General features: G+C 37.9%; 1 protein-coding gene across 1 annotated transcript; it reads right to left on the bottom strand.

The window, feature by feature from the left end:
* Positions 1-1047: 1047 nt before the first annotated feature.
* On the bottom strand, positions 1048-25773 carry LOC100819020 (actin-related protein 2/3 complex subunit 2A). Its single transcript, XM_003531892.5, has 10 exons — positions 25401-25773; positions 21516-21582; positions 21133-21340; positions 17126-17295; positions 12207-12284; positions 11908-12040; positions 11731-11822; positions 11055-11111; positions 1671-1742; positions 1048-1572 (listed from the first exon to the last, which is right to left on the bottom strand). Exons 1-10 carry the CDS (start codon positions 25460-25462, stop codon positions 1537-1539), a joined length of 975 nt encoding a protein of 324 aa, XP_003531940.1. The 5' UTR covers positions 25463-25773; the 3' UTR covers positions 1048-1536.
* Between the last annotated feature and the right edge of the window lie 1728 nt (positions 25774-27501).

Raw genomic sequence — 27501 nt, forward strand, 5'->3', positions numbered from 1 at the left:
TTTTCTTTAGCTTCATCAAATGCAAGAATGATGTGTGGCCTTATCGTCTAGAGAGGGTGTTGAGGCAGTTTTTCCATGTATAGAGGATTCCATGCAATCCATCTCGTCGTCCTATGTATCAGCTTTATGATAAGGCGTGGACAAAGTGGGAGCAACATATCATTCCTTTGGGAAAAGTTGTACCTCTGACTATTTGCCTTGGTTTTATAAGGTTTCCCACCACTGTCATTCTATTGGAGGAGGAACAACCATCATCTGGTCCTATACGTTTATCGCCCATCCTAATACAGCCACTAGCAGACTATGTACCGAGTGAAGACTACTCTTGCTTGGTAATGCAAATTGGATTTTGTTATTTTTTACCTATATTGTCATTGAAATAGCAGTTACTAATTGTAATTCTCATCACGACTGAAATAAATTAAAAGTCTAAATTAATTTAAATTAAATATCACTTTCAAACTATAAAAACTAAAAGTTTCGAATCAATTATGCAACTATACCTATTTAAAATTATTTTAGTTAATAATACTAATAATACTTAATAAAACAATAACACAAGTTTAAAAAAAATATTAATTTACAGATTGGTAATCCGTAAGAAACTTACGGATTGACAATCTGTATGTTACTTATGGATTGTCCAATTGACAATTCGTATGTTTCTTACATATTACCAATCCATAAATTGTATATAACTTACGGATTATCAATCCGTAAGTTTTGCGCAAAAAAAAAAGATCCAAATTGGAGACCTTACCTCCACCATTAATGGTGTAACCACTTACCGACGAACCACCGTAATCAAAGAGGACACAACCAACGAGCACCTCTCACGAGAATGAAGGTGAAGGCAATGAAAAAAAAAATAAAGCATGATCGAACAAGGAAAGTGAAGAAGTTATAAGAAAGGGGTATTTATGGAATTTTCAAAAGTTGTTGGGTGCACAAGAAGTTTTATAGGTACACAAAGCAACTCCCAAACATGAGATAGATTTCTTTGTGATTGAATGACTCAAGGGTGATGATATACGAGTAAACACTGAATTTGAATTACAATCCACAAAAGCATGCAACATGATCTTATTCAAAACCCCTCAAAAGCTAAAACAACTTATCCATGTCACCTCATTCAATAGTTTAAACTTGCATCAACACATTATCGATACCTTACAATAAAAACGAAAATTTGATGAATGCCTCAAAAAGGAAGATATTTGATACGTATCCCCAAAAACAGATATACAGTACACCTCATTCAGATGATAAACAATTGTACATTTTAATAACTAGTTTGTTTGGTCGTTTCTCTTCTATTTGTATCCTATTCTTTTCCATGAATAAATTACAAGCTCCTGGAGCAGTCTGCAGAAATATGCCAGCAATTCCTTGGACTGAACGTGAAGAGTTCAGAAGGAGAATCACATCTGAGTTACAAGCATCTGGAACATTCTGCAAACATTGCAATAGCAATTCCTTGGTTGGCGATTGTATAGTCCAATAGAAGCAGAATATCTTCCTCACCATGCTTCTCCTTTAAGAAAATGAGTTGGTCCTTGATTCCTTGAGACCCTAGTATCCAGTGTAAATTTTTGGACACAAGTTTTATTATAAAACAGGTAAAAAGAAAATACTAGTTAAAAACCATCACAAGAATGCGCATCACAAACCAGCCGTTTGAAGGATCTGTTGTAAGAAGTTTTCTTTGAATTCTCGGCATCTGGTTTGGCACGATTCAGAGCCTACAAAACAAGTGTAGGTTCTATTAAAAATTATGTTGCGAAATTCGGCAAATCATTTAAGGGAAAATGACAACCAACACATTTATGTCACAAAAAAGTTAATCAGAAACGTAGACTGTAAAACACTGATTGCACGGGCCAATGCAGCAGAACAAGTTCACTCAACTATACAATGTGTAGGATTTTAGTTGGCTACCAAACTAGGTGCATTCTTTTGGAACAAACCAAATGCCAATGTTAGGACGGTAGTTGATATATGTAAAAAACGGGGAACTTTCCCTAATCACAACCTGTTAGGAACCGAGGGTTTCCCCTTCACAAAAGATTTTTCTCCTTTCACAAAGAATAGCTCAATTTACAATGACAACAAAACTCCTCTCTCCTATCCTTTTTCCTCTATTTATATCTAATAAACTCCTCTAACTAACTAACTAACTAATTAACAAACTAACTATCTTAACTAACTTTCCCTTCTCCTAATATCCTAACAATACACTCCTCCTAAAAATCAACCTTGTCCTCAAGGTTGGAATTTGAAAACTGGAATTGCACATTGAAACTTCCTCAAGTTTTCTTCGATTGCTGGAAGACAACTGCACCCATTGTAGCTTAATTAGGAATGACCCACTGCCCCTGATGTGGGGTTGAGTTCTGTGGCTCCAATGGAGATCGGGATGGAAGCAAATTCTGAATAATCTGGACCTCCATGTGTGGTGCTGCAATCTCTTTCCATCTCCGCTCTCTTAAAATGTCATCAGCTACACAGGGCTCCAAATTTAGTAGTATAAATCTTGCTGCCCAGTTTCTGCTCCTCTTTTACGAATCCTATTTTGACAGCCCATTTGGGCCTGATCCACTATGTAAAAAATTGTACAGACTTTGTAGAATTCCAAAAATTCCCCTTCCTCTTTCCCATCCTTCAGAACTGAAACATTTACTCTAACAAGACGTGCCTCTTTGGTGTCCCTCCATGGGGGATCAACTGTAAACCTACTGGCCACTTCATACAAACTCAGATCCGGCAGCTTCGGTGGTGGTGGGGATGAGGGTGGACTCCGTATAACTTGAACCATCATGACTGCCTCTGTACATACCTTCTGCCTTGGCTCCATTGTTGATCTGTCATCCATAGGCACACCAAAGTTTAATGCCAAAGGCTCACCCAACAAGTTGGCATTCCAAGATTCCAACACCATTGATGTTCCAACCACCTTCATGATCGAATTTCGGTACAACAATGATTTCTGTGTCATCACAATCTTTTTATGGAAATCTGAATCTTGAAAAGAATGAGGCTTGGCTGCATCACCAGCTTCAACTTCCTTCTTGATCAACTTTGGTATTGGGTTATCAAGAAAATGGTCTTTGCAGCTCACATTCTTCAGTCTGTTTTCATTGTGTTTCTCCTTCTTGATCAAAGGATCAACTTCTTCCTCCATCATAACTTTTCCATTTTCTGTTTCTCTTGCTAATTTTACTTCATCATTTTTGGTTTCTTCACCACAAGGTGCATGGTTCTTGATTACTGAACCTTCTTTACTTTTGTTTTCTGATTTCAAGAATTGCAATGGGTCATCAATCATCATCACACTCAAAATTCTTCCATCAAAGGTGGGTAGTTCCAGCTTTCCTGTCCAAGAAGGCCTCTGGCTTTACTACATTCTGACCCACTTCCCTCCATGCTATTTTTGCCTTGCTGAGTCGAATGAGGATCAACCTCTTCAGTCAATATCTTGCATGTTTCAGCTCTTAAATGTTGGTCCTCTCTTTCAAGAACATTGTGAAACTCTTCCTTTTTTCGATGCGGGTTTCCTTTTTCTTGCTTGACATGCACTACAAGATCAATTTTTGTCTTGCTGAGTCGAATGAGGATCAACCTCTTCAGTCAATATCTTGCATGTTTCAGCTCTTAAATGTTGGTCCTCTCTTTCAAGAACATTATGAATCTCTTCCTTCTTTTGATGCGGGTTTCCTTTTTCTTGCTCGACATGCACTACAAGATCAATTCTTTGAACTGTTTCATGTCTGACATATTGTCCTTGATGTGGCCAATGTCATGTTGCAGCTCCGTCAATTTCTTCCCTTGATCGCTGGCCAATTTCTCCAATGCTTCCACTCGGTTTTCCATCACAAACACGGATCTGGCAGGTTGCACCTTCGCATTAGTGCTGTAGCAAACTCCTCCCAAGGAGGATTTCTTTCGCCAAAATTGGAACCAATGCACTGCATTCCATTCCAATGAACGTAAGTCTCAACTTCTCCATCGGCTTAATTTGCTGCACCTCGAAGAATTTTTCCGCTCTAGCAACCCACCCTAGCGGATCGCTCCTTCAAACAAAGGTAGCTCTACCCTCTTTACCCAAGAACATTCCATTTCTCCGTTCCTTCCTCAGCGACCTTTTACATCTCATGCGCGTTCTTGTCTACGATCTCCTCTTTGTCAAGAGTAATACCTTGTTTCTGCGTAATGTATCTTAACAAACTTGAAAGCTGGATGAAGAATGAGAGAGGGTAGACAGAGAGAGAGAGGGAGAGATAGGGTGAGTGTGAAAGGGCGACCTCGAGGGAGACAGTGGGAGAGAGAGAGACAAGGACGACATCCATATTCAGATAGTGTGAGGAGATGGAACAGTAGACATGGAGGTCACAATCAACAATGGAGCCTTGCAGAGAGAGGAGAGGTAGGCTACAAGGAGGACAGCAAGTCTGTAATCAATGAGGACAATGGGTTGAAGTAACCCATAGGAGGAACAGGAAGATGGCAGTTAACAGAGCCACACCAAAGTTCAGCAATCACCAATGGCAAGATAGAACAGTAACATGGAGAAACAAGGCTGATGTAACGACTTTTTACTTCTATAGATTCCCTACATGGGTAAATGAGAAGGATTTATGGCAGACATTCCAAAGATGGGGCAAGGTGTGGGAGGTTTTCATTCCCAAATCTAGAAATAAGGAAGATCACAGATTTGGTTTTGTCAGGTTTAAGGAGGTTGAATACGAACAGGGGTTGGAAAGGCAACTAGATAACAACATTTTCTTTGGAGGGACGAAAATGTTTGTTAACCGACCTAAATTTGAAAGGGGAAAGGTGACTCGAGGAAACCAAAATGCTAACACTATACCTGGCAAGGTGAGTATACAGGAGGTGCCCAGACGTAACCAAGGAGATTTGAAAACAAACTCTAATGGTGGTAGACTTCGGTCTTATGTCGAGGTGGTTAGAGCGGCGTCGCCAGGAGTGAGTAGCCTATGCAATCAGAAGGATGACTTCCAGGAAGCTATAAAGGATGTTCAGAGACCAGTGGTCCTGAACCCAACCATGGAGCAGAAGGAATGGCTACAGAAGGCTTGGGTGGGGAGATTGAAAAATAGAGGCATGTTTGAAAGGGTAGAGGAGGAACTGAAATGGGCGGTAGACTCGGACGTTACCCCTCGTTACTGGGCTGATGACTGGATCATCCTACCATCCTACCTAACATGGATGATACTAAGGCGAGTCGGCTTATATATGAAGAAACGACGAACGGGTTCACACCCATCCTGGACCTTCAGAAGTGGTCCCAGGATATTCGACCAACACACAGGCTTGCGTGGGTCCTTCTGTGGGGTCTTCCGCCGACTGCATGGGAGCCGAAATATATGGAGAAGGTGGTGGCGGAAATCGGTGAGATGGTGGAAGTGGATGAAATGGTGGAAGAGCGACGGCGACTCGACGTGGCAAGAATACTTATTAGGACGAAGATGAGGCCGAGGATCTAGACGGCGGTGCTGGTCGTCATCGACGGTGTTGAAATCTCTCTTGACGTGGTTGAAGACACGAGCAGTTTGGGAGTGAAGACGAAACCGCAGCGTATCACCAGTTGGCTTCCGCCATCTCCATTCTCGACGGAGCCAAACAGTCCCGCCACCGCCGGAGATGATATTCTAGGGGCCGATATTGATTGCGACCTCACCGACGGCGGCCCCGACGACGTTGACGGTGGTTACTCCAACCATGGGAGTCAACCTCATTCCCTCCAAATGCGTCGTGACCAATGAATTCAAGCCATTGGTCGTTGTTGCTTGGACCGGTCCTTCATTGAGAGTGATGACGTGGACCATCCACATGGCGACAACAACATCTCGGATCAATACCCAACCGTTGAGGCTGCTGTGTCCCAGGAACCCAACAATGGTCAAATGCTTTTGAAAAGGAGAGCATTAAATGATATGGCACAGTGGGAGAGGAGAGATAACATGCAAACAAAAAAAGCAAGGAACTGGTCACATGATGCAAGGGAGGGTCAGCAGAGGAATCCAAATGAGGTAACCTCTGGAGTCACAGCCCGAGACACAGAAGGGGCACAGGAGAAAGAAAAGCTGCAAGAGGAAAGTGTGCCAGCAACCAATGTTCAGGCCAACAATAGGGTCAATATATCCCTAGGCCATTCTGATCTCTGTGTGGAAGGGGGGGGATTTGGGCCTGAGGCCACATGGCCCAATTCCTGCTGTTGCTACTAAGTTCTACGTTAGAAGAAAGGAGGCTTTGGAGATTAGAGGAGAGGCCCAAATTAATATGGAACCAGCCGTGGACCCATTATCAGCTTCAAAAATGGTATCAAGATACAAGGGGGACCTAAGGGGAACTTCTACCACTAAAGCCTCACAACATGAACCAAACAGCAAATACCAAGACAATAGCTTAGGGCAAGTCAACCATGATATTTTGGAAAAACAATGTGCCCTAGTAAAAGAAATGGGTCTGACCCATGGGGAGGACAGTCAGAAAACTCAAGGAATGATGCTAGATATGGAAAAGAGAGATAACAAGGTGGCAGCTGAGATGGGAATTAAATATCATCAATCATGATTATTCTTTCTTATAATTCAAGAGGTTTGGGCAGGGGGATTAAGTGGGCTGCCATTAGGAGGCTCAATTTAAAACATAAGGTGGACCTCATGTGTATTCAAGAAACAAAAAAGAAAAGTTTTGATAAGATCATCTGTCAATCTATGTGGGGGGATTCTACTTTATCTTGGGATAATGTTCCTTCAGCCCAGGCATCTAGTGGTTTGTTGTGCATGTGGAACAACTTAGCTTTTGAGGTGGAAAGGAGGGTCAAAGGTAGAAATTTCTTAATGTTGGAGGGGAGGTGGGTGAAAGAAAATCAGTGGTTGTCCATTGTTAATGTTTATGCCCCTTGTGATCTAGCTGGGAAAAGAGCCTTGTGGGATGAGTTGAGGCAGTTGAAGGTTTCTAATCCTATGGTTTATGGTGCTTCCTTGGGAATTTTAACAGCATCAGGAGTCAGGAAGAAAGAATTGGCTCATCCCAAAGGATTGCTGCCACTCCTGACATCTCAGAATTCAATGATTGGATATCTGAGATGGAGCTTCAGGATATTAAGTGCTTTGGTGCAGGTTTACTTGGTTTAGGCCCAATGGCAATGTGAAGAGCAGACTTGATAGATTTCTGGTTTCAGATCAGTGGATATCTCTATGGCCTGATACCTCTCAGCATGTCCTTCAAAGGGATTTCTCAAACCATTGTCCAATCATCTTGAAAACAAGGATGGTGGACTGGGGTCCTAAGCCCTTTCAGGTTGTGGACTGGTGGCTCAAAAAAAAAGGATACCAAACAATGGTGAAGGAGGCTTGGAGCAGAGATCAGCAGGGTGGTTGGGGGGGAATTGTCCTTTAAAACAAATTGAGGAACCTAAGATACTGAATAAAATAGTGGAGTAAAGACAAGGGGGATATTAATGCCAACAAGATTCAAAATCTGAGGTAGAAGTTAAATGATTTGGAAACCTTAGCTTCTGATAGAATTTTGTCTGAAGATGAAGTTAAGGTCAAGAAATCCATCCAGCAAGACCTGTGGGATGCTTCAAATGCATATGAATCACTGTTGAGACAGAAATCTAGGGCTAAGTGGATCAAGGAAGGTGATAGCAACTCAGCATACTTTCAAAAAGTTATAAATTTCAGAAGAAGCTTAAATGTTTTTCAAGGAATCCTCATTGATGGTGTATGGGTTCAGCAGCCCAACCTAGTCAAGAATGAAGTTGTTAATTTCTTTCTTGAGAGGTTCACTGAACAGAACTCTTCTAGACCTACTTTGGATGGGGTCCATTTCCCCATGATTGATCAGAGACAAAGGGAGGGGATGACTGCACCTTTTTCTGACCAAGAACTCAAAGATGCTGTTTGGAGTTGTGGGGGGGATAAATGTCCGGGGCCAGATGGTTTTAATTTCAACTTTATCAAGGAATTTTGGGGGGCGTTGAAACCTGATTTCAGAAGATTTGTGGATGAATTCCATGTTCATGGCAGCTTCCCTAGAGGCAGCAATGCCTCCTTTTTGGCCCTTATTCCTAAAACAACCCACCCTCAGTCTTTAAATGATTACAGACCCATTTCTCTTATTGGTTGCATGTATAAAATAATAGTCAAACTTTTGGCAAAAAGGTTGAGGAGAGTGCTTTCTGGGATAATTGATGAAAAGCAGTCAGCGTTCATAAAGGATAGACATATCCTTCATGGCATTCTGACTCTCAATGAGGTGGTTGAGGAAGCTATTCAGAGAAAGAAGCCAGTTATGGTTTTTAAAGTGGATTTTGAAAAAGCTTATGATTCTGTATCTTGGTCTCTTTTGGACTACATGCTGGTAAGGTTAGGATTCTACCTCAAATGGAGAAAGTGGATTACTGCTTGCCTCCAATCAGCCACCATTTCAATCCTAGTTAATGGAAGTCCTACAAAGGAATTTGTCCCTACTAGAGGCTTGAGGCAAGGGGATCCTCTAGCTCCTTTGCTCTTTAATATAGTGGGTGAGGGTCTTACCGGTATGATGAGAGAGGCTCTTAACAAAAACCTTTATAGAAGCTATCTGGTTGGGAAGCAAAATGAGCCTATAAATATCCAGCAATATGCTGATGATACAGTCTTTGTTGGTGAGGATTCTTGGGAGAATGTCATTGTCTTGAAGGCCATGCTTAGAGGTTATGAAATGGCTTCGGGTCTGGAGATCAACTTTGCCAAAAGCCACTTTGGGATCTTTGGGGTTCAAGCCAATTGGGTCCATGATGCTGCCCAATTTTTGAATTGTAGACAGATGGATACCCCTTTTCACTACCTGGGTATGCCTATTGGGGTCAAGCCTTCTAGTCGGGTGGTATGGGAGCCTCTGATTAGCAAATTTGAAGCTAAGCTATCTAAATGGAACCAGAAAAATTTATCCATGGGTGGCAAGGTCACTTTGATAAAGTCTGTTCTGAATGCCCTACCAATTTACCTATTATCTTTTTTCAAGATACCTCAAAGAATAGTTGACAAGTTGGTGTCTCTCCAAAGGAATTTTATGTGGGGAGGAAATCAAGATCATAAGAAAATCCCTTGGGTGAAATGGGATGTTATCTGTCTTCCGAAGAATGATGGGGGCCTGGGGATTAAGGATCTCTCTAAATTCAATGCAGCTTTGAGGGGTAGATGGATTTGGGACTTATCCTCCAATCAGCATCAATTATGGGTCAGAGTTTTAAACTCCAAATATGGAGGGTGGTCAGATCTGCAGAATGGCAGAGACAAAGGTTGGCATTCCCAATGGTGGAAGGATCTTAGAAAGCTAAATCAGCAGTCTGACTTCAGCATTATCCATCAAAATATGGCTTGGAAGGTTGGATGTGGGGATAAAATAAATTTCTGGAAAGATAACTGGTTGGGAGAGGAATGCAGCCTTCAGCAGAAGTATAATCAACTTTTTCTGATTAGCAGACAACAGAATTTTCCCATTTCTAAAATGGGAAATTTTTCTCAGAATATATGGAGCTGGGATGTGAAGTGGAGGAGGAACTTATTTGATCATGAGAATGAAGTAGCAGTGGCTTTCATGGAAGACATTACTGCTATTCCTATTCAGCGACATCTGACGAACACCATGTTATGGAAAGCTGATCCCAGTGGTTTGTATTCCACTAAGTCAGCCTATAGGCTAATGATGACATTCAACAGATCTGTTCCTGAGAGGAGGATTTTCCAGACAATATGGAAGTTAAAAATCCCCCCAAGGGTTGGGGTTTTCTCTTGGAGGCTTATTAAGGATAGGCTCCCCACTAGGGCCAATCTCCTTAGAAGAAATGTGCCCATTCAGGATACTATGTGCCCACTTTGTGGGATTGAGCAGGAGGAGGCTGGTCATCTTTTTTTCAACTGCAAAATGACTATGGGTTTGTGGTGGGAATCCATGAGATGGACTCAGGTCATAGGTGCTCTTCCAGCTAACCCAGCAAGTCATTTCATCCAATTCTGTGATGGCTTTGGTGCAGGGAGAAATCATAGTAGATGGTGTGGGTGTTGGATTGCCTTAACTATCACCCCATTTGGCAGCATAGGAATTTTCTGTTATTTCAGGGCATTCCTTTCGACCCTTCCAAAGTGATGGATGATGCTTTATTTCTTGCTTGGTCTAGGTTAAAAGCTAGTGAGAAAGGTTTCAATACTCTATTTAACCTACCAATCTTTCAGAGTCCTTTGGTTAATTTGGGTTGTTTCCTTTTGTGGTGGGGTTTTGTTGGGTTTTTCCTTTGTTTTTGGAAGGTGGCACCTTAGGTGTCTTGTATCTGTTCTTAATCAGTACCTCTGGTACTGTTTGTTTATTAATAATATATATCTTCTGCCTTCCAAAAAAAAAATACCTTGTTTCTGCATCCACTTCTTCAACATTTATCTCACTCACCTCTCCCACACTTTTCTTGATTTCTGCAATATGGGAACCTTGTTCCTTGTTCACTCATTGCTTTCTTCAATGCCTCAACAGAAGTTTCTAGTGCCACGAATCTCGCATCAAACTTGTCCATTGTTCCTCAATCGGGATCCGGCAGGTTGGACCAATTGTTTGGAACCAAGGATTGAAATGATGAAGAAAAGAAAGGATTTTATTGACTAGAAAGAAAAGAACAGAAAATAGGAGAGAAAACTCTTTTCCAAGGGTTCCCCTTCACAAAGAATTTCTCCTTTCACAAAGAGCTAATGCTCAATTTACAATGACAACAAAACTCCTCTCTCCTATTCTTCTTCCCCTATTTATATCTAATAAACCCCTCTAACTAACTCATTAACAGACTAACTTTTCCTTCTGCTTATATCCTAACACAACCTTTTCAATAAAGCATATACCTAGCTATTATGTAATGTCCAGTATCCACTATATTACATTTTAATAATGAAACACATTCAACTGCAATATCAAACAAAGGTGAGGTACTAAAAAGCATTTTTTAGTAAGAGCTACAGCAAAAGTTTACTTGAACAAGTAAATAAATGCAAGATTACCTGAATCAAGGACTCCACACGCCGCCGCATACGTGTATGCATAAATCCTTCTGAGCACTGTCACAAATATGCATAATGTAGATCAGGATCAAACATCACTTTTGCAGGTTTATTAAAAAAGAAATAAACATTATTGAACAGCCAAGTATATAACATTATTAGCATAAGATTCTCTAAATCTATTCCAATTCCCATAATCCGCACTTAACGTTCTTGAAAGTGTTCAAATCTATATTAACAAACTCCACATCACCATATACTCTCTCCCAACACTTTCCAGTAGTGCCCCTCGTATTTACTTTTTTAAATAAAAATGATATACGTTAAGAAAGTAAAATTATTTGTATAAGTATTTACAAATCTTTTTTGTAAAACAAGAAAAAAAATGGTTTTATGTAAGATCAAATAAAATCCTTTATATCTAAATATTTCAGAGGAAAATATGGTATCTTTTATTAATCATTTCCAACCATTCTTCCTTATGCATACTGAGGCAAACATGATAGTTTAAATCCCAAGCTAAATAATGAAAAATTATAATCCATGTAAAAGACGGTAATAACTTCTTTATGATGCCAAATCAAGGTCGCATGTGCATTGTCGTGACCCAATACTGAATACAAGAAATTGAAGTCATATAATGCACTGAAAATATTTAGTCCAAAGAAACCCACACCTTAACATGATAGCTAACATAGGCATGAAAAGTTGACAGATTCCATACTGTACGATCCAGTTTCTGGCCTTCGACATGACGAGGGAAGATAACTGCAGAGTTTAACATACTACATTGCAGTGATGCTAGCAAAAAATATATGTATACATACAATGTGACACTTTTCCTGACACTAACCAAATGTCACAAATCCTGCATTCGCAGATAATGCATCAGCGGGAACTTCTTTTAGTTCCAGTGGAGGAGTAAGAGACCACGAACAAGGAGGGGTATTATTAAGTCCAGCTGTACGCCTGGCTTCGACAAATTCCTAAATTATAATAAAGCTTGAAAATTGAAACCATCAAACCACACAAAAGAGTAGTAAAGCACCAAACAAGAATGGTTTACAGAATACAACAAAAATGATACTTTATCTCTCTCCCTACTCTCTTTAATCCCAATGACCCTTAGATATGTAATACCTAAAACCATACCTGCAGGAATGAAGTTGCAAGAACAATGTCTATTGAATCGTTGAATCTCATAGGATACACCACAGTTACCTTATCAGCCTGTCAAAAAAGATGTTTCATCAACTAGATTTTACAAGTTTCAAATTAAAAGAGTTCTTTATTTTATTATTTTATCCTTTTCTTTATTCCCAACTCAACTAACAGTAACTATTGTTGCAGATTTGAATATCACACAAAAAGCACTATCTCCTAATATTTGTGTTATATGCTTGGTTGATTAAGGAGGTTTTTATGGCACAGCAGTTCACATGGAATAAGATTAGGCATTTCATCCTATCTAATGTAATGTGTGCACTTTTAAGGGGTTTTCCTAAAACATATTGAGGATTGGACATTTGTGTTAACAGACCCCATTTAAATAGAGTATAAGCTGAGCCAGCATTCTGACTCAGCATAATTATTTATCAGTTGTCATTCTGTTATGACAAGCTTGAGTTAGTTAGGATCTAGATCTAGCTCCTAGTGTAAGCTACTGTTTAGTTTTTTTTTTGCTCAGCAAAAGTATAAGTAGTATTAAATGAGTACCAGAGGTACTAAGCTTACAAATATTGATATCAAGCACTAGGTTCCAGATCAGACTTGCTGCAGTCTTGATAGGAACCCAAGCCTGAAATCAGAATTACATAATTTGAACACAACTGTAACATGATACTCCTACTCTAACTCCTAAAAGCTAATCGAATATTGGTCGACCAATGGTTAAAGCTTGTCTCAAAATCCTTCTCTAAGTTACGAAGCCAAGTCCATAATAAAAATAATGCATCATCCATGATTTTGTTAGCATTGAATATGTCGTTAGAAAAGATAATGTTGTTCCGCTGCTGCCAAATAGACCATGTCAACGCTAGCCACCAACACTTCCACCTGCTGACCTTTACAGCCTCAGCCACCCCAAATATATGTTGAAGGAAATGATGTTTTGGGTTTTGCGGGAGAGGACCCATGCAATTCGCCCAAGACATCGATTCCCACCACAGCGGACTGATTTTACTGCAATGAAAAAACACATGACCTGTATTCTCCTCCAGATTACTGCAAAACACGCAAGTCGTATCATTTAATTTCACCTGTCGTCTGTGAAGGTTTGCCCTTGTAGGTAGTCGATCTCTAAGTAACCTCCATGCGAAAGCTAATACTTTATTTGGTGCATTTGTCTTCCACAGTTCTTCAAAAGCTGACAGCTCTGCCCCTTCTGCTGCAATCTCCCTCATCATGGTGTAAGCACTTCTTGCGGAATAATGGCCACTAGGATCTGCCACCCACAACCACTCATCTTTTCTGTCTGGCTGAATTTGCTTGCTGTCCACATCGTTTAGAAAAGCGACAGTCATGCCTAACTCATTATCAAACAACGGTCTCCTCCAACTAAGCTCCCATTCCCACCCTATATCCTTGCAGGCCCCCATTTGCTGAATGGTGTAATTTTGCTGGCTAGAAATGAGGTATAACCTGGGATACTTTGCTGCTAAAGATCTGTCTTCGCCTAACCATTGATCCTCCCAAAACTTTATATGGTCACCACATCCAACCCTCCACTCTATACTCCTCGATAATGGCTCGCCATACTCCGGATGCTGTAATACCCTTTTTAGATCCCTCCACCAAATAGAATCATCATTGGTTGTTGGTGCATCGCCCAAGCTCCTCCACCCGCCATATCTGGATTCCAAAACCCTGGCCCAAAGTGCTCCTTGCTGCTGAAATAGACTCCACTTCCATTTTGCAAGTAGTGCAATATTGAAAGTATTTATATCCTTGATCCCCAACCCCCCTTTCTCCTTTGGAAGGCACACGGTGTCCCATTTAACCCAGGCTATCTTGTGATGATCCGCATCACCTCCCCATAGGAATTTTCTCTGTAAGCGAACCAGCTTGTCTATCACCTTTTTAGGAACCCTGAAAAAAGAAAAGAAATATATAGGAATGGATGTTAAGACAGATTTTATGAGAGTCACTCTCCCCCCAAACGAAATGTGTCTTTGCTTCCATCTCGCTAATTTTCTCTCACACTTGGCGATTAGAGGATCCCACATCAGACTTCTTCTTGGATTAGCTCCAATAGGGATGCCTAGATAGGTAAAAGGAAAGGACAGTAGGCTACAATTGAGGTAATTGGCTGCTTCAAGTTTCCACTGTTCTGGCATACCAAATGCTCCAAAACTACTTTTTACAAAATTGATTTTGAGTCCCGATACAAGTTCAAAAGCCCTCAAGATTGCTTTGATTGCTTTGATGTTCATCATGGTAGCCTCCCCGAAGAATATTGTGTCATCTGCGTATTGGAGGAAGCTAATGTCCACATTGTTTGAACCCACTGAAAATCCCCTATATAAATTACTCCCCACAGCTGTTCTTACTAGCCCATTTAAAGCTTCAGCGACGATATTAAATAACAAGGGTGCTAGTGGGTCCCCTTGCCTTAGACCTCTTTGCGGGATGAACTCCTGCGTGGGACTACCATTCACCAATATTGAAATAGAAGCAGACTTTAAGCATCCATCTATCCATCGAATCCATTTGTCACCGAATCCCATCCTTCTTAACATATACAGTAGAAAATTCCATGATACTGAGTCATAGGCCTTCTCATAGTCGACTTTAAAAACAATGCAAGGCTTGTGGCCTTTCCTTGCTTCATCGACTACCTCGTTTGCTATCACCGCACTATGAAGCAAATGCCTTCCTTCGATGAATGCGGATTGTCTTTCATCAATGATGGAAGGCATAACCTTCTTCAGACGATTAGTTAGTTATTCGGAATATTTAGATACAACAACTCCTTATCCCACTTGGTGAGGTCAGCTACATGGACACACAATGCCGTTCAACACGGTTAAAAACCAAAGTTTCAGAAATATTGTTTAGCCTGAGATCTCACTTGATGATACATAGAATTAAGAAAGGAAAATAGGACAGGGTATAAATGATAGGAAGGAATGAATGGAAAGAAGCATTAGATTTTCAAGTGTAAATTGGGAGGGAGAGTCCAATTCTCTCAAATACGAAGGGAGATAGGAAGAGAACAATACATTTGTATCATTTTTTATCTGTTTTGTATCTTGTTGCTATTGATCAGAGGCCATTCATTGCAACAAAGATTGTTTTTTCTCCCTATTTCTGGTCAAGTTCAACTATTTTGCTCCATTTATTTATTTTCTTCATTATTTGTGATTATTTTTTTAACACTAACGAGGTTCCCTTGTCCTCCAAAATCTTTGTAAATTTTGAGTAATTTTCATCATTTTTGAGAATTTATATAAACTATACAAAGAATTCAGAATAGCAGTCATCCACTATAGCGTTTTTGGGGTTGACTGCTACATGCTGCTATCTGCGATTGATAACACAGCTTTAAATAAACTGCCTTATTATATTACTTAGCATGTATTTCCTCGCTTCTAATAAAGTGCACTTATATTTGTATATATATAGCCTGTCAAGAAAGTTTAGGACACAACATTTATGCTTAAAGTTAGTTAATCCTGCATGTAGCATTGCTATGGCACTACTCCATAGTGTGTAGGGATAATAATCAAGCTATATCAATCACATATATATAGTAACTAGCAACTAAATCAATAATGTAAATGAGGAAACAATCATATCAGAATGATATCTTAACACATCAAAAATCATATCTCAATACTCCCCCTCAAGCTGGAGTGTATAGATCATATGCATTCAGCTTGGACCAAATGTAGGACGTCCTCAACCCTCTAAGTGACTTGGTAAAAATATCTGGTAGTGACTTCTCCATAAATTATCTTCTTTCACATAAAGTCATAGTCAATTTCAATTTCTTTGTGGAAGACCTATAATTGTTCAAATTGAAGGCAAGACTAATGCATCTGGGACAATCGTCGGGACTATTGCACCTGGGACATAAACGGCGCCAGTATATTTGGGACAAAGACAGGGCCAGTGCATCTAGGACATAGACAAGGGCCAATGTAATTGGGACAAAGACAAGGGCCAGGGCATCTAGGACAAAGATGAGGCCAGTGGAAGCCATTGTTGAGAGAGTCAGGAACCGAAAAAACATAACAATACTTGCACGTCAGAGATCTTTAGGACAAAGAGAGATCGGATTTGGACAAATCGGTGACCGGCGAGTCTGTCTAATGTCGCCGGCAGAAAAAGACGTTGTCAACGCCGACGAAAGGTTCGCACTGGGGCTGTTTGGTGTGTAGAAGAAAAGGCGTGTGAGAAGTCAGATGTTGATGCCCACTGCCATCTAGATTGGTGGAAGACGAGTCAAGTGATGGGGTCATCGTTCGAAAATGTCGCTGGAATGGCGGCGACGGCTCGCAGCAGAAAATGTCGCCGGAAAGCGAAAACAGATGAAAAAGGACTGTTGGAAAAGGTACATCAAGTATAAAGGTCCACTAGAATGTGGAAATAAGTAGACAAAAGAAGTGCGACAAATGGAGGACAAAGCAAATGTCGGTGGAGCACAATTTTTCGTTATCCCTCAAGGCCTCAACCGAGCTCTAATACCATGTTGAGCTTAAATGACGTAACTGAAAATCCATGTATATTTCTCTTATTCATTGACTCAAAGACTGCAATGCATATATATAGATACAAAAAGACAAGCTAGTAAAAAGGAAAAGATTAATCAAAATCTAATCTAAATCTTAGAGATATATTCCAACTAGATAAGATAAAACTTTCCTACTTTCCTAGAAATAAACTATCATATCTCTTAATCTCTACCATATCATAAACAGAATCACATCTTAATCTCTACCATATTATAACAGAATCATATCTTATCATATTTCCTAAATCTCTATCATATCATATCTCAAGAGAGTGAATAAAACATTCCAAGCAGCAATAAAGACTAAAGTAACAGAAAGTTGCAACGATTATCACACCTGAGGAAAAAGAAAGAAAGACTCGTTAGGCCGATGAACAAGGGCAACAAGCGGATCCATGTCCAGAGCAACAGTTCTTGCAGCAAGATGTTCTAAAATTACTCTCAACGGTGCACCAAGGACAACCTCCCTTATTGATGCAACTTTTACCAAAAAAGCATGTTTTTGCTCTGCACAAGTTCAACATCACCAATTGTCAAAGAACATCAACAGCCAAATAATTGAATCGAAATTCCTTTCTCTTTTTGTAATTCAACCAGAATTTTAGTTCAAGGCAGAGTAGAACATTAGCATAGAGGGATTCAGAAGTATATTTCAAAAAATCATTATAAAACTGAAGGATAATTTTTTTTTTAAGAAAAAAAATAGTTCTTTTACCCTGAAATGCTAAAACATAAAAAGAAAAAAAATACATGAAACGTATCAATGCATAACGCACATGAAAAACTTAAAAGTTAAAACTAATATAACAAGAAAATTTGCATAAGCTGAACAACTCCCTAAAGAGATGATTAACCAATTCAGAACAATCACCACACTTAACACACATCTGAGGACAAAAACAGTTATGTAGCCTTGGAAACTAAAACATTAGCATTACTATTGTTACTCTATTAAGTACCACAATCCAAACAAAAGACCCACCCTAAGTAGGGGAAAGGATTTTTTTCTAATAAAAGAACTTCATTATGACCCAGACCTATGTTATATCAATATCGCTCATCACGGTGGTGGAGTGGCATGGAAGCGCAATGTTGACATAGTTGTGTTGCATTTTGAAGTCACGGACAGAGCAGCTGCTATCTGGATCGAAGCAGGGCAATCATGCTCCCTTGAGCGGTTTCACTTGCTCAATCTTGAAGCTTGAGGAAAACCTGAAAATTCCCTCACTATTTAATCCTTATTGAGGATATTTCTGGTTTTTTTAGTGTTCTTTTTTCTGATTATTAGCTTCTGAAACAGAAGCTCTCTGTGCAGCACGAAGCCGCTAACAAACCCTTCTGCTTCTACCCTAACCTTCCCTACCCACAAGCCCACATGCTCCCTTCTTCTCCGACGACCTTCATTTCTATACCAGGAAACTCTAGTGACCAGCCCACTCCAGCAACCCCACATGAGGTTTTCTTTTCTTTTTCAGTTTTTGTTTCCTTATTAGCAACTCAGCTGCTGCTACCCAACCATGACTTTAAGCACTTTGTTTCCTTGATTTCCTACTTTATTTTTGTTTAAGTACTATGAATTTTGAGTTAATTTTCTGTTTTTGAGCTTATAAGCTCAAAAACAGAAAAGTAACTCAAAATTATTATTAATTATATTATTTAAAATGTATGTATGTATATGTGTGTGTGTGTATATATATATATATATGATGTATGTAAAAAAATTAGAATAGCAGTCATCCCGCGATCCCGTTTTGGGGTCGGTTGGCTGCTCCACTCTAGTATCTGGGATTGATAACTATGATTATGACGAAAAAAAGAAAAATTTACAGAGTTGAATTAAAAGAAAAGAAAAATAGAAGCCTCATTAATGTTTGTTCTAAAAATGAATTAGGAACATGTCCAGGTAGTCCAATAAATTCCAACTTGTGGCCATTCAAATGATTCAATCATTTGACTAAATGCTCCAAAATTTGATTCAAACTGAAATTTACCATCAACCATTCAACCCTTCTAAAATTCAAATTTTAATTATCTTTGCTACAAGTTAGTAATTCAAGTTAGTAAGATAAATATAAGTTAGTAAATTATTTTGCTACAAGTTAGTGATCCAACGGTGATTTTGCAAAAGAGGGGCATATGGAGCAACTTCCTACATTTATTTGTCAAGTCTTTAGAACTCGTATGCTGTCTCCAGAACTCACTATATGGTTTTAAATAGTCCCAAAGGGCAGTTTGGCAGATTTAGCACAGTAGCTTAGCAATTTGGTGTGACTTGGAATGAAGCTTACCACTCAGTTTTCCATCACCATTCAACCATAGGGTGTATTTACTTGATTGTGTACTAAGATGAAATTGTCATTACAGATAGATCACCATGGTATTGCACAAGTATCAAGTAAAACAACATTTTCGTCACTACTTTCAGACAAAAGATTTTGGCAGACGTCTAATACATGGAGATAGAGGTGGCACAATCCAAGAATGGTATTGTGATTTCCCAAAGAAAGTCTGTGATGGAGATGGACATTCTAGAAGAAACAGGATTGATGGGTGCTTGATACTTCTGTGGATCCTAACACCAAACTTCTGCCAAGCCAGGGAAAGCCAGTTTCATATCCAGAAAGGTATAGAAAACTGGTTGGAAAACTGAACTATCTAATTGTTACTCATCTAGACATCTTTATAGTTAGTGTGGTAAGTCAATTCCTTAACTCTCTCAGTGAAGGACATTGAGAAGCAGCAATCCATATATCCTGAGATATATTAAAGAAGCTCCAACAAAAGATCTCTCACATAAGATACTCGGGTTATGAGATATTTGGATTCAAATTGGGAAAGCTCTCCCACTAAACTATTTCTAGTTACTGCATCTTTATCAGTGACGATTCGATTCCTTGAAAAAACAAGAAACAGAGTGTGGTTGCAAGAGCAGGGTATCAAGTCATGGCTTCAGCCCCTTGTTAGATTATTTGGCTCAAACAGCTGGCTCAAAAAGCTAAAATTTGGGGAGATTTCACAGACGCAATCATTTTTTATAATCAAATGGCCTTGCATATTGCCTCATGTCTAATCTTTTAAGAGAGAACCAAACATGCTAAGATTGCATTTCATTAGAGAAATCTTATCTGAAAACATCACCACTAACTTAGTCAATTCAAATGATCAACAACAGGAGGCTTTTACCAAATCATTAAGAGATCCTTGAATAAGCTAGAACAGGAATGTTGGAAATATATAATTATAGTACTATTGTCAATAGGGCAGATTATAATCTTGCAATTATGTTAATTAGGATAAATGTATATTCTTATAATTATTTGTAATTATTCTTCTATTTATGACGCCTAATATAAATATATGCTCAGCCGTGTAATTCAGAGTCAGACATGAATTTGTTCTCTTGTTCTCTCATTCCTCTCTCAACAACTTAAAAATTAACTTTTTCAACAAAAAACAAAAATCATTTTCACATGATACTATAATTCCTTCCATCATCAAGCAGTAACCTTAGCAATCCCCAGGCATATTCACATCAAATCACAACAGAATAGTTATAAAATAAACTGCAAATACTGATGACCAAGAAACCACTATATACATGAATAGATTAAGTTAAACTTCAATGGGGTGTGGTCATCAGGTAATCAAAGACAATTGTACAAAGGAATCAAGGAAAAGGATCCACATATGAGGTCATCAGTTTCATTAAAGCTTTACACTAAAAAGGATCCAGTATTTGTAATTTTAAGAATGTATCTTATTTTTTATTATTACTTGTTGGATTAAAATTCTATTCATTGCTAGATAAGAATTACCCAGGAATGCTCTTTTAGGGACATAAATAACCATTTGTTCAGAGATTGAGCTGAGAAAGCTTTGGCATTGATCAAAAGACACTTTTTTAGAGTTTACACTTATTCTCTTCCTTTGTATAACACCAACATACAACATTAAGATGAACCGAAACAGCAAACATAAAATGTTCAGAATATAGACAACCTAAAGCATATGGTATATGATACATGACAAAATACCATATTAAATAAATTACCCTATTCATTCATAATGATACCCACATCCAATATGAAAATTGAAACAACAAATCAAGTGATTCAATTATACGTTTATTAACAAAACTATTTAATGTCTAAGATAAATATAAATTCCTGAAACTAAAAAAAGAAGGTTGAAAGACTGTACTAGAGTAAGGAAAATTGAACACTAGTCAATTGTTCTAATGCATAGAAAATATAGCAGCTTCTAAATTCAACTTAAAGAGGAAAAACTTCTGCTAGAAGGGGAATGGAAAGTTAAGATGGCATTTTATACAGAAGCTCTCTGTACCTTGATTTGCTGGAAGCTTAGACAGATTTATTTTTAATGTGAGATTAAAGCCATCCCTTGGAGGATCAAGAATTTGCACAAGATTACCATATGCAGCTTTTATTGCTTCAATGGCTCCAAAAGGAAGTCCACAGACAAAAATAGTTTCTGAAGAAGGAGTAGGCAACGATACTGATAGCAACAAAACATGAGGATTCTTCATTGACACCTTCAATCATTATTGTTTGGTTAATATGCAATCTAAAACTGTCAAAACAACTTATATTTAATTAAAACTATCTAGGCTAAAGTTAACCAGCAATGTTAAAGAATCAAAGGTAAGGTAGTCATCAAAATATTTTCCTGAATCCTGATAATTATCTCCAAAGAAAAAAAGTTGTTACCTGAATATGATATCGAACATCATCAAACTCAACCCAGTGGTGATCCAGTTCAACTCCTTTCTCGAGACTGAAACAGTGATCAACATTAATTGTGTGACAGAACATTAGAGCAGAAGTTCAGGTTTCATAATATTTGTTAAAACTATTAATTAGCATGAGGAAGGGAAACAATTGACCTAACTGCATGAAATGGAGTTCAAATGCGGCCTCTTTAGCTGGAAATATATATTATCAATTGTATAGTGAGATGAAATCAAAGTCAACAATTATGCACTTGGCAAAAAGTAACAATAGCATGTGTTAAAAAGCCTTGTCAATTACCATCAAGTTTGTTCACATTGAAGTAAGGATGTAGCTACACTTAATTACTCAGAATTTTCTGAACTGGAGTCCCTCTTGTGTCTCCATGACTCCAAGGTTATCAACGGCAAATGGAAGAATATGGAAGAAGGCCAAAATTCTGCCATATAAACATGCCATTGCAGCCTATGGCCATAGCACAAATTGCCTATGGCGGAGGGGTCATAAAACACCGCATTATAGCATTATGGTGGCACTAAAACATTTATTTAACATTGCTTTGACTCCCATATGTTAGCAGGAGGAATCACATTTGCAGCATTAAGTTCCTGGAGCACAGTAATCATGTGTGTTTGGCTGTTTTTTGCAGTGAAAAAAAAATATTCACCAAGGAATTACTTTTGAGAAAAGTCAAAAGTGAAAATTATTTTATTTTTTGGAAAGTAAAATTGATTCTAGGCATGAAAAATATTTAGAAAATATACCTATATTTACACTGCAAAAGTGATTCTACTTTATCATATAGACAAAATCAATTTCTCTAGAATCATTTTTATCCAACACAATTTAAATTGGTTATTTAATATTTTACAAAACAATAATACTAAAAAATATTTCTCTTCTCCATTCTCCACTTTCTTGTCTTAACAAGGCAGTCTCACTAGTCTTCATGTATTTCTATCCGTTAACAATATAAGATTGCTATAAGGAAAAATAGACTTCACTTAGAAACAGTAAAAGCATGTTTGTCCCATATGAAGTTTTCAAAGAAAGTTTGGACAGATGTCATTGCTTTGATTATTGAGAAAAACCCAAGTCTCACATAAGCTAGAGATAGTACCAATACAAAATATATAAGTGGGGGACAACCCTCACCCTATGAGCTAACTTTTGGGGTTGAGTTAGGCCCAAAAACCACATTCTAAGATGGTATCAAAGCCTATCCTAGATTCATTAAACAGGCCACCCACCATATTATCCAAGCACCAAGCCCAAAAGTGTTAGGCGTGAGGGGATGAATTGGGAAAAACCCAAGTCTCACATTGGCTAGAGATAGCGCCAAGATAGAGTATATAAGTGGGGGCCAACCCTCACCCTATAAGCTAGTGTTTGGGATTGAGTTAGGTCCAAAACCCACATTCTAATGATGTGTCATTCAATTGATCATACATTATGTCTTCTATTATTTTGATTGATAAAATTTCTTACTAGGTTTTGTTTCCCTCTTATCCACGCTTCCCTTATCCTTCATATATTCAACTGCATATTTGCACCTGTTTTCTCAAGGATGTTCACCCTCAAACATCTAAACTAGATCCTACATCCTTTATGTGTACATATATTGGCCACTCTCACTCCCAAAAAAGGGTATCGTTGCTTCTCTCCTAACCTCAGGCCATACTTGGTATTTGCTGCAATTATCTTCTTTGAGTCCACTTGCTTCATTATTGGTGTCCTTTCAAAATCTCCAACCGAGATTGATGTTTCTAAAGCTGATCCCCCAATAACCATTAATTCCATCACTTTCAAATCAAAGACCTAGGCAAATTTTAATACTCTCATGCAAGCATTGGCCTTCTTCAAATCCAACTTGATAACCACATGTCACTCTAGCAGCATTTGTTGTTATCCACAAGTTTATTAGGCAAAAGTTACATAAACACTAGTAACAAAAATAAGCCACCCAACATCTCACAAACCAGCAAGGGCAACACTAGAGAATAAGTTTTACTGTGTGAACACTAGTAACAAAATGTGGCTTTTAAACTTTCACCATGCAAATAATTTTAGGATTCAGGATGATAAAAGTTGAAAGCAGAAGAAGCCCAATCTTCTTCATATTGTTGAAGAACTCTGTCCACATTATGACACAACCTCCTAGGAGCTCTAAAAGAAACTAATAATGACCCGAAATGGACCTGGGTCCACATTATGTAAATCCTAAATTGCTTTCATTTCTGCTTCAAAATATCTCTCTAAATGACCTTGTCAAGTTGTCACTTAGAAAAGGACACCAATCCAAACCAAAAAAGCTTTATCCCAGTATCCCACTAGGTGAGGTCAATTACATAGATCACACAAGATCGTTCACCATGAGATCCCTCTTAACAACTTGCTCTAATGTCCTTCTTGGTCTCCCTCTCTCCTTTTCACAGGACTAAAAACCATGCAATTTACTCTCCTCATTGGCGCCTCAATGGCCTTCTTTGTACATGTCCAAAGTCCAAACCACCATAATTGCTTTGGTGTCATCTTCTCAATTGGTGTCCCACCAATATCTCCACGTATACAATTATTTGGTATCCTCTCCTTTTTTGTGTGGTGACACATCCATCATATCATTCTCATTTCAAGGTAGAGAACATAAATTTATATGTTCTCAACTTATAGAAGGGATTTCCTCTAGGTATAGAACTTTAAGTTAGTGATTTCTCAAGCAATTAAACCTAGATGTCAATTCTCAGTTCTCACACAACTCTCCTAGTCTCCTATTATCCAACTCCAGCTCATTAATCCTCCTTATCCAATAATTTGATCTTTAACTAATCTCTTCCATAGACAGAATCTCTTCATAATCATTAGAAAATATAGCTCACATAATAAGCTGCTCATTTACTACATCAACCTCACTTACTAGATGATCCAAAGCTGCTAACATTCCCATCCCACCACCCAGCATTCACCCTTACTCTTTTATCAGGTTATCAAAAGAGTGAGTTCCCACCACATATTTTGAAATCAAAGAGGAACAGGACCCAGCAGAATCTATCTGGTCTTCCAAATAATAGAAAAATGATCAGAAATTAGATGAAGGAAAAGAAATCTCCCTAAGTAGCAGAGACTAAAAATCTATCAACACAAGAAACTTTCCGTTCAGTTCTCCAACAATCCAACATGATAAACCGAGTTATCTTCAATATTATGCTTTCAGCAAAACCATTATAGGATAATATAAATAGTATTTACTAACACTTCACAAAACTGAAAAGATAAAGAACTTCGTAATATACACCTGTTATCAAACTAAAAAGCCCAACTAAAATCCATAACCCAAATAAACCAATCTTCCTCAAGAAACAAAGGCTGCATTTAAAGTCACAGGCATCATCCAATTCAAAGCCATCAAGATTCAACTCTCCGAAAAGCATCATAAACCATTAGCCGAAGGGTCACCATTCACGAATAGTCTAACACGCACAAGATTCAACTCTCTGAAAAGCATAAACCATCATTCCTTGTGATGAAATTCAACTTCAATTTTAAACAACAGGACCACAAGGATTAGCCTCACATAAGTTACCAACTCCCACACAAAGTTTAAGCAAACTGTAACGCGAACACTGATGAATGGTTTTACATCTAACAAAATAAAAACCCAGAATCACTACATTCAAAATATTAATACTCAGTGAGCATGAATTGAAATGATTATTATTTCTTAATAAGGAAGCTGCGTATGAATGTAGAAATTTACCTTCCCCACCAACCCCAACCCTTTAACCCTTAATTAAACCTCTCTATCTATCAGAGTCTAGAATGAATTAAGTGTAAACGAAGGGAAAGAAGAAGAGAGAAAGAACGCACTTTTGGGCCCGATTCAACAAGGTCTGGAGCAGGAATCTTGAATGAGACTGCAGGAGTATCATGGATCCCTCTGGCGATGTTGCAAGATCCAAGCGAGGGATTCTTTTCTTCGCGATTGGGATTCAGTTTTTTTGGAGCAGAGAAAGACCAGAATCATGCGTCGTCGTCGTCGTCGTGATGTGATGTGATGATGATGATTGGATACGTTGATTCAATTGTGCTCTCATCCTGATGATGCTGCCATGCCCTATGATAATATTAGATAGTTACTACCTCTTCTCTTCTTCTTTTTTACCAATCCTTGTGTCCGAGTAAATGTTTTTGAATTTTAACACCAAATTATTACCATCTATGAGTGATTAATTTCTAATTTATTCATGTGAAATATGAAAATATAGATTAAAAATACCTGAAAGCATGGACTGATCTGATTAATTTATTAAAGGAGTATAATTCAATTGATTATAATTTTTTTAATATTTTTCTTCGATTTGGATGCAAAAGAATATAATTAATTTAACACAAATAAAAATATAATTAATTTAAGAAAAATAAATTTAAAATTTACTTTTCGTTATCATTCTAGCAAAAAAAATAAACTAAAAGTATCAATTTACTTTCACAAGAATTTATTTAAACTTAATAAAAAAGTAAATAGTATATGCACTTTTGTCCAAAGTTTTGAAGAAAAATAATAGATAAATGAAGTTTTGATGTGGAGAATATGTAGAGGTAGCATTTCAATTAGAGCAATTTTGAATTCTAGAGGGTGTTATGTCCCACTATTTGTGCAGTGTTTCATTGTTTGTTTGTTATGTGAAGTTGATACAACTATTTATATGTTTTTTACATGCAAAAAAAAAAAGATTGTTGGTTGAAGCTCAACCCGAGCCATTGGGTGAAGGAGGTATTGTTACAAACCACAACATGTTAGGAATTCTTCTTCACCTTGTTTTCAAGAAGAAAGGAAAGATTAAATGGTTATCTTGCTATGGAGCATATGGAGGAGGAGGAATGACAAGGTATGGGAAAACAAGGATGTCCCAAGTGAGTTTGTGGTTAGAAGAGGGGAGAGTTTCACAAAAGTTGAAAGTGTGTAAATACAAAAGATAGGGGGAGAATTGACACTCGAAACCGCATCAATAAAGGTTGCCGAAAACCACAACATGGATGGCTCAAATGTAATGTGGATTCTAGCTTCCATATGATTCGTAATACTACTAGAATTGTTGTGTATGTTTGTGATGTTCAAGGAAGATTGATTTCAACAATGACATCGTGGAGAAAACCATGCATGAACATTCAAGAAGGGGAAACATGGGTCTATTAGTTGTTCTTCGTTTTGTAGCTACAACGGATTTTGATCATGTAGTGTTTGAATTAGGTTGTAAAATGGTAGTTGAAAAATTAAATATTACATGTGAGGACCATACAGAATTGGGAAAATATTGTTGTTGAGCGTAGAAAGATTTTAGTTACTCATCCATCCTATGGAATAGGATTTGTTAAGAGGCGAGCTAATGGAGTTGCTCATGAGTTGGCAAGGGTGGCTCCATTGTTCCCTAGCCTCTACTCTGTTGATCATGTGATTCCTTGTACTGAGCATTTAATTCATGGTGAAAATGACATAAGTACTATTCAGAAAAAAAAAAAAAGGAGTAAAGAATCAAATTCGTTGCCAAAAGTGTGAGAAGTTGACAAATTGGTTCCTAAAACATGAAAAATTTAAATTTATTCCCTGAATGTGCGACAAATTAGTCTTACAAATAATTTAATGATAAATTAGTCCTTAAATTTTACAACTTAATGTCAAATTGATCATTGAAAAATATAACATATTGTTAAATTGGTCATTAAACATTACAATTTAATAACAAAAATGGTTCACAAATTTAACTGCAGGACCAATTTATCGCACTTTTTGCATATTTAGTTACTAGATTTTTATTTTTCATCTTTCATGGACCAATTTGTCACCAATTATACTTTCAGGCATGAATTTGGTTATTTACCCAAAAAATACTATCATTTAATCATAAATTATTATTGAAATTTAATTTATTGTTTTTTATAATAATTATATTAAAGTTTAACCAAAAAA

Source organism: Glycine max, chromosome 8, assembly GCF_000004515.6.
Source record: "Glycine max cultivar Williams 82 chromosome 8, Glycine_max_v4.0, whole genome shotgun sequence".
Lineage (NCBI taxonomy): Eukaryota > Viridiplantae > Streptophyta > Magnoliopsida > Fabales > Fabaceae > Glycine > Glycine max.